The following is a 7,987-nucleotide window of genomic DNA, read 5'->3' as shown; positions in this document are numbered from 1 at the left end:
TCACCCTGCCTGTGACCGCGACCCCGAGCTTGCCCCAGGCCCCCCGTGCTCTGCCCAGAGTCTGAGACACAGCCCGTGGCCCTCCTGGGGCAGCAGCAGGGCTGGGCCACTCCGGGTTCCCGAGTGGGTGTTGGTCCTGGCTGGCATGATGAGGGTGCTTCAGCGAGGGCACATCGTCCCTGATCACTGCCAGACTCTCACAAGCAGCTGTCACAAGCGTGGGGAGGGGGTGGCCCTGCCACCACGAGACGCCACTTGGCCCGGTGTGTTGCTGCCAGCCAGGCCATCCTGGGCAAGAGGATGTTGGCATTTCCATGGTGACTCCATCGCCATCCACCCCTCCCTGCCTGCCTCCATTATCACTCCCTGTCCCTCCCCAGCCTGCGTCACAGGTGCCCTCCTCTCCTGTCTGCCTGAGGGCACTACCATCTTGACATGTCACAGCTACTGCACAGGGGTGGGGTGACAGGGCCTTGTGATGCATGACACTTACTTTCAGTGACGGCAGTGTGACCCCTGGGCAGAGCAACACCAGGACAGCTTGACTATGATCAGGGACAACAAGTGGCCTGGGGACAGGTGGCAGGGTAGCAGGCTTTGCCGGACCCGTGCTGGCCACTGACTCTGCCCTCACCCTTGCAGAGGGGCTGAACGCAGACTACGTGAAGGGGGAGAACCTGGAGGCCGTGGTGAGCGAGGAGCCACAAGGTGAGGAACCGGGCACCCCCAGTTTGGGGACCCTGGGGAGGCCTGGAGGGAACTCAGGGCTCTAGTGTGGCTGGGCCTCTGCCTTTGTAGCCGCAGTGGGCCCATCCCGAGTGCCTTCAGACAGAATGCCACAAACACCTCCCGCCTCGGCCTCTCACCCTTTTTCTTCCCTCACTGGTTTGTTTTATTCTCATGTTTTTCCATAGTGCATGCTGCCTGTACAGGTGCATGGGTGCTATTCTGGCAGATTTATACACAATTCATAATAGCCAAGATATAGAACCAACAGGTGCCCAGCACTGTTGGCCAGGGATGAAGAAACTGGTTTAGACATGCCATGGAATACTACTCAGCCATGAAGAAGAATGAATCTTGTCATGTGTAGGAAAATGGATGGATCTGGAGATTGTCATGTTGGGAAAAATAAGCCAGACTCAGAAAGATCAGTAGTGCATACTCTCCCCAATATGTACAATGTAAAAAAGATAACAAGAAAGCAGAAGGGAGACTGTTACAGACAACAGGAAGGGGGTACAGGCAGAGCAGCTCCAGGGTGGCACCCACAGGGTCCAGAGTCACAGGCAGCAACCATTTCGAAGGGGCTCGGTGCACTCAGAACAGTCAGCTGGTGGTCCTGCCGCCCTGCCGCACATGGGCTCAAGCGGCTCCGTGTCCAACGTGGTCGTGTTCGCCATCACAGCCGTTAACACTGCACGCTTACCGTTGGTTGTCTCAGTGCTGCATGGTAGTTCACATCTCCGTCACACCTCCATCACCCCTACTTCCCATCCCGGACCGGAAGTCATGCGGCTCAGCAGAGCAGAATCGAAGCCCCAGGCACACTGAGCCATCTGGGGCTGCCGCGGTCCTCGCGGGACAGTAGGGCTAGATCCGGGTCTATGTGCACTCAAACCGCAATGCGTCAGACAACTCCATCTCACATACGGTCTTCTGGCCGCTAAAATAGGCAGAACGTTGGGAGATGTAGGTGTAGGCGAGGGATTTAGGAACAGAGCCCCTGGTTGTACAAAAAATAATACTAAGAATCAGCAAACGGGATCAAATCAAATTAAAACGCTTCTTGGGGCTGGGGATTTGGTTCAGTGGTTCTGCCACCTGCCTGGCAAGTGCAAGGGCCTGAGTTCAATCCCCGGTACCCGCCCCCCAAAAATCCAAATTAAAACGCTTCTGTACAGCAAAGGAGACACTCAACAGAGTGAATAGACGGCCACCAGAATTGGAAGAGCATTTTGCCAGCTGCCGTCAGCTAGAGGACGACTATCTAGAATCTGTAAAAGCCCTCGAGAACATTGGGCCCCCAGATAAAAGCACTAGGAGCCAGGGTTCAGCCTCCAGCACTCACGGCTGTGCTCTCCCCACAGTCAAGTACTCGGCACTGCAGACACACTCAACAGAGTGAATAGACGGCCACCAGAATTGGAAGAGCATTTTGCCAGCTGCCGTCAGCTAGAGGACGACTATCTAGAATCTGTAAAAGCCCTCGAGAACATTGGGCCCCCAGATAAAAGCACTAGGAGCCAGGGTTCAGCCTCCAGCACTCACGGCTGTGCTCTCCCCACAGTCAAGTACTCGGCACTGCAGACACAGTCCGCGGAGTCGCCGCCGCCCAACCCAGACGCGCCCCGCATCTGAGCCCGGCTCCCTTGCAGCAACAGTGCGGAGGGCGCCACCGCTTGTGATCGCTGACCCCCACGGCCCCCCAGCCGCTGCGTGCGCCCCTGTGTCATTGGCTTCCTGTCGCTCTGACCTTCAGACAAGCTTTGTGTGTCCGTGAGTGTGGTTCCCGCGCCCGCCTCGCGCACTTCCGTGAAGAGACTCTGCTGGCCTGGCCCGGCCCGGCAGGCGGCCAGCACCAGCCTCAGATCTGTGGCTGAGGTTGCAGCCAGCCCGGCCTGGGCCTCAGCCTGGGGATGCGGGGTTCCTTGTGGGCTTTCTTCCCAGTCCCAGGTTTCCTGTTGCAGGCCTAGGTGTAGGCCTGCAGTTGTCCTCCAGGGCTGGCCTGGGGCCACCTGGCCTGGGCAGGAGCAGAGCTGGCTTTGAAGGAGGCCCACACGTGCCAGTATCAGTTTCCAGTGTCAAGAAGTGCTTGGTGTCAAGAAGTGCTTGGGGACTCAGGATGTGTCACTGCTCACTGCCACCCTGTGCCACAGGCCGGGTGGGGTGGTTCCCCGCCATCCTCTGCGCTGGGATGAGGCAACTCCCTAATTTTTTTTTTAAAGGAAACCAATGAAAACCAAACTGCCCCCACGTGCTGTGTACTGCATGCCTAGTGTGTGCGTGTGCGTGTGTGTGTGTGTGCGTGTGTGTTCGTGGTTTTAAAGCCCCCATGGTGAAGGCCATCGGGGCACTGCCGTCCTTTTAGGGGACTGAGATCCCAGACTGTGGGTCTGGAGGGGCTGCGGCACCTTGAGGAGGGGACATGTGGCCTGAGAAGACCCGTCTTCCAGGAGCTGAGTAGTGCCGGAAGCTCTGCTTGCAGGACTGGCTCAGGGTGGTCAGCTTTGTGTCCCGCTGACAGCCAGTGCCAGCCTGGACCTGGTGTGGAGGGTTCTGCAGCTCGGGCCTGATGGCACCTAGGTAGCAGGGGTGGGGCCGCCTCACTTCTCCTGAGGCCTGCCCACTGGCAGAGGCCTTGGGAGCCTGCAGCCGTGTGTAAAATAAATGCTCTTCGCAAAAACGTTTTTCTGGGTAGCACTGAAAAGCAGCCCACTTTTTTTTTCCTTTAGCAACCTCGGTGCCTTCTGCATAAAGCCCTTCTGCATAAAACCCATCACTTGGCCCCGTGGGCACTGGCTCCAGGCACCTGGACAGGCCCGGGCCACCCCTCAGCCTCCTGTTCGCAGTCTCATCCCAGGGGCTCTTCTTCCGCTGTCACCTTACACTTGCTCGGGCGCTGTGGCCGACACAAGCCTGGCGGGCTCCTCTCCTAACTGTGTCTACCTGAAGGTTCCTTGGCCAGTGTGGGCCTGTTCCAGGTGGGAGGAGAGGGAAGAGACTAGAAGGGCCAGCCGAAAGGTCCCATCTCTGCCAGCCACCAGCAGAGGGGGTACCTGGCAGCTTTGGCTGCATGAGAGGCTGAGGGTGCCTGGTAGGGAAGCACCCTTGGGTGTGGGCAGGCCCAGCTCTGCAAGGAAGACATGCTGGAGACCGTCCTCTGACCCCTGTCCATCCTCATCTGTGCTCGTGTCCACATGTGAACTGTAAACTGTCCACTGTCTGCATTAAACAAAACGGAACCAAACAGGGCTCCTTGTGTTCCATGGCGTGCCGGTGCCTCCTGTCCCCAGGCACCCACCCCTCCTGCAGCAGATTCTGGGCACGGCTCATCTCCTGCCAGAGGTGTCCCTAGGAGGCTGCAGTTCTTGCAGGGACAGCTCATGACCCCATTGTGCAGGGGCCCACACGGGACACCTTTGGGGGGGCAGGCATAGCCCCGGGGGCCACTTGGCCAGGCAGTCCTTCCAGGCAGCTGCACTGCCACTGTTTGGGATGGAGTCGACACGCTGGGGAGCAGGCACTGGATGTGTCAGCTGTGCCGCCTGGGACCTGGGGAGCTAACTCCAGCAAGTCACAGGAAGAGGGTCCCTGGCATTTCGTACAGGTGACAGTCTGGGCCCTTTCGGGTTTGCAAATCAGCTCTCCCCCTTCCAGCCACGACACTCAGGACTCGTGACAAATGGCATGTAAGGTGTAGCAACTGGAGTCACACACAGACACTGCACATGTGCGCTGTGGTCGTGTCACCCTGTCTTTTCCCATTTCCCCTGAGGGAAAGCCCATGGGAAACTCTGAGAGCGACAAGCAGAAGACTAGGGAGCAAACATCATTTTAATTACAGGCAGAAGACAGTGCATCAGATGAGGAAACAGTATTGTACCAGTTTTAAAAACCCAAACTGTATAGGTTTTACATTCTAGTACACTTAAACAGGAGTGAAGAGCTCAGATAACAAACTCGCCTTCCAGTTGGTCTGGAAACAGTTCTGTGTGTGGAACACACCAGGGGCAGCACTCTCTTATGCTTTTTCAAACCGAGTGGGAGTTTCTGGGACCTGCTTCAGACCCCACCCGTGCCAGGGTGCCGGGTGCCTGGCTGATCTTGGCAGGGAGCGACCCTTGGCCCTGTCCACACCACACAGAGTGGTCTCAGCGCAGTTGGAGGACCGAGTAGTGTGTGTTCACTGCTGGTGAGCGTCGGGCTGGGCCAGGAGCCCATGTGGCTCCAAGACAACTCCTCACTTGATAAAAATGAGCAAGCGGCCTTGAATAAATCCTTCAAATAGTTTATAGAAGGGGAATCGTCTGTAAGAATCGGAAGTTTCCAAGTTGAAATATCTATTCTCTGTGTAATTGACCTTAGAAAACTTTTCTGAACAATCTATTTTCAAAACTAACACGTAGGACTTTGTGTGGCGCCCAGGGACCCTGCGAGCTTCTCAGGCAGCTGACCTCTCCTGTGCTTGGTGGCGTTCCGGTGACCTGCAGAGATGGGCCCAGTGTGCACATGAATTCAGTCTCGTGGGACCATGGCAGTGCAGAAGCCAGAGCCTAGAACGGCGGGGCCAAGATGCCAGGGCCTGGAGGCGGTGAGCAAGCTGGGCTCTCCCACCGCCATGGCCCGCAGCTGCTGAGAGACAGGGACAGGCGGCCATGCGGGTAAACGGAGGTGAGGGGGCTGTGATGAACGAGAGACACCGTGCTGCCCAGGCACGGGACAGACACCTGCACAAAGCTGCAGTCCTCAGTTTACCTGCCGCAGGGCCCGCCCCGAGCACGCCTGCCATTGCACAGGGCCACCTCAGGAGCTAGGCTGAGGATGGTGATACACTGTCACAGAGGTGATGGTGTCCTAATTCTCACTTCAGGCTTACCAGAGGTCATCAGGGCGAGCGGAAAAACTTCCTCTCACAGAACAGGGAACAGACACCTCTGCTGGTGACTATTCTAAACATAAAAAAGGACATAGGAAAATAAAGGCCTGTTTCTCTCTTTAAAAAATACCTTGTATGTACACAGTGGAACCCTTGCGTGAAGGGAACTGGAGACTGCATGGCGATGGGCTGTTTCTCCTGAACACTTCACTGAAGATCAGTCTTCAAGTTGTGGCAAAGCACTGAAGGAGCCCTGCAGCTGGCAAGGTTTGTTTGTGACAGAGGGTGACCTTGGACGGCAATGGCACGAGATGCCCCAGAGGAGGAGGGCGGGTCATGGGGCATGGCCGCTGACGGGGTAACAGGCCATTCAGAGACAGAGAGCACTTGCCACACAGGCGGTCCCTGGGCCTCCTGTCAGGAGACATCTGAAGCCATAGCCAAGTCCCGGGCCACCAGGGAGACATGGAGTAGTGGGGTGGCCCAAGACGGCAGCTGTCCTATCAGACTGAAGTATGGACAGGAGTGGCCGAGTGCGATGGCGAGGAGCCCCGCTCAGAGGATGAGGACACGACGCGCGTGGCCACCTCCCGCTGTAGGTCCTCCACCCGCTTCTGCAGCTCGGCCCTTACGGCCAGCAGCTCCTTGAGATTCTGGTGGATCGGAGTCTGTGGGAGGAGAGACAGTCCTGCGTTAGTGGCTGTCCTGGGGGCGCTACTTGCTTGGCTTTTCAGCGTCTAGGCCCTCAGCTCCGCACCTGCAGCTCTTGGCCACGGGCCAGTCTAGCTGGGCGCTCCAGCTGCCTCCCAGACTGCTGTGCGGCTCCTCCCTGGCTCCCCGTGTGGGAGCGGGCGTGCAAGCTCAGGACCTCAGGCCCCAGCTGCCCCACCCCCAGGCGTCCCTGGCTCCTTCAGGTCTGTGGTGTCACAGTGCAAACACACCTGGGGAAGGAGCACTCTCTCCCGCCAGGCTGCTCTCACCCACCCTCACAGCCCACCATGGCACCAAGCCAGCAAGATGTCTGGGCACTTGCTAGGAGAGTGACGGAGGTCCAGGGCGGCATTCGGGGATTCCCCCACCCTGTCCCCCATGTGTCTCACACAGCCCAACTGTGTGATTCACCGTATGACACCCTCTAGCCTTGGCCTAACAGTCACTCGCTACTCAGCCAGCTCTCTAGCTCCTGCCACCCGCCCCTCCTAAAGGCATGAGAGGGATGGAGCAGGCACAGGCATGGGAACAGGCCTGGAAGGGCCACAGGAAGAAGGGCGGGCACGGCAGTGGCAGAGCTGGTAGCAAAAGTTGATCCTGGAGGCCTGTGAGGCCGCCCCAGCTCCCTTCTAGCCTAGGCTGTCTGCCTCTATGGGATCAGGATCATCCAGGCACAGACAAGGGAAGGTTTTGCGGCCTGTCACCACTGTCAAGCGCATGTGTGGCAAGGGCTGCTCGGGACCTAGGGCTGCTCAAGTGCACTGCTGCCACCTTCTTTTGCTGCGTGGCTTTTTCTGTGTCCCCAATGATCAGCTTCATATACAACTAAGCAAAGGCATACCAAAAGCAATAGAAAACTCCGAGGATTAATGAGGACTACAGTGGAAAAAATCCCAGGGACAGGACGGCCACACCGCCCTTTGGGTGGAAGCAGGAGGACCCGAAGGAAGGACATTGCCCCAGCCATGCTCTGAGGGACAAGACCTTTCCTCTTGTGATCACTCCTCTACCCTAGGTTGCTGCACCCCTGCCAGCCCGCCACTGCGTGCACCTTTGTCCTTGCTACTGTGCCTGCCACTCATACCCTGCTTGGCCTCTGCAGTGTGCCCTGCCACCAAGCCTCGGCCCGCTCTCCAGCATGCTCCACAACCCCTCACCTAGGAGCTGGGCCACGCATGCTTGCTACAGGTAGGGCACTGAGCCGTGGCTGTGGCCTGCCTTGTTCTCCTCCTGTGGAGACCAGGGAGGAAGAAGCACCCTCCCAGCACGGTGCTGGGCACCCTGATGGCTTCAAGTCACACACCGGCCCTTGGAGGTCTCAGCAAGACCAAGGCCTGCAGGCCAGGCGTGGTGGCGCTTGCCTGTAATCCCAGCACTCCGGAGGCTGAGGCAGGAGGATTGCTGTGAGTTCGAGACCAGCCTGGGCTACACAGTGAGTTGCAGGTCAGTCTCAACTACATACTGAGACTCTTTCTCAAAGAACCAAAAAACAAAAACAAAACAAAACCCATAAACCTATGAATACAGTATTCCCATTTACAACTTAGGGAACTAAGGGCAAGTGAATGACACATCGTAAATATATCTCAGGCTGGATGAGACCTCGGGTTGTCTTTCTCCAAAGACTTGCTTTCAATACTTAACAAATATATTAGTCCCCTTCATATGGACAGAGGG

The 7,987-nt window shown here is 57.5% G+C and overlaps 2 protein-coding genes across 7 annotated transcripts in view; one reads left to right on the top strand and one right to left on the bottom strand.

Annotated features, from left to right (window-relative positions):
• The window catches only part of Cd99l2 (CD99 molecule like 2), a 51,171-nt gene extending 47,210 nt beyond the window's left edge, over positions 1-3,961 (top strand). Inside the window, exons 11-12 of the mRNA XM_010639122.2 lie at positions 643-708; positions 2,291-3,961. Of these exons, the coding sequence (XP_010637424.1) occupies positions 643-708; positions 2,291-2,361 (137 nt within the window). The 3' untranslated portion in view covers positions 2,362-3,961. The remainder of the gene's footprint in view (positions 1-642; positions 709-2,290) is intronic.
• A 405-nt stretch (positions 3,962-4,366) lies between these two features.
• Mtmr1 (myotubularin related protein 1) overlaps positions 4,367-7,987 on the bottom strand; it is a 66,460-nt gene continuing 62,839 nt past the window's right edge. For all 6 annotated transcript variants that reach the window (XM_033760449.1, XM_010638970.3, XM_010638966.3 and 3 more), the window contains one exon: positions 4,367-6,267. In XM_033760449.1, the coding sequence (XP_033616340.1) occupies positions 6,103-6,267 (165 nt within the window). In that variant the 3' untranslated portion in view covers positions 4,367-6,102. The remainder of the gene's footprint in view (positions 6,268-7,987) is intronic.

This window comes from Fukomys damarensis, unplaced genomic scaffold (genome assembly GCF_012274545.1).
Source record: "Fukomys damarensis isolate Sample0158 unplaced genomic scaffold, DMR_v1.0_HiC HiC_scaffold_39, whole genome shotgun sequence".
NCBI classification, from domain to species: Eukaryota; Metazoa; Chordata; class Mammalia; order Rodentia; family Bathyergidae; genus Fukomys; species Fukomys damarensis.
The sequence above is the reverse complement of the archived record's forward strand: the minus strand, read 5'-3'. Positions and strand labels throughout refer to the sequence as shown.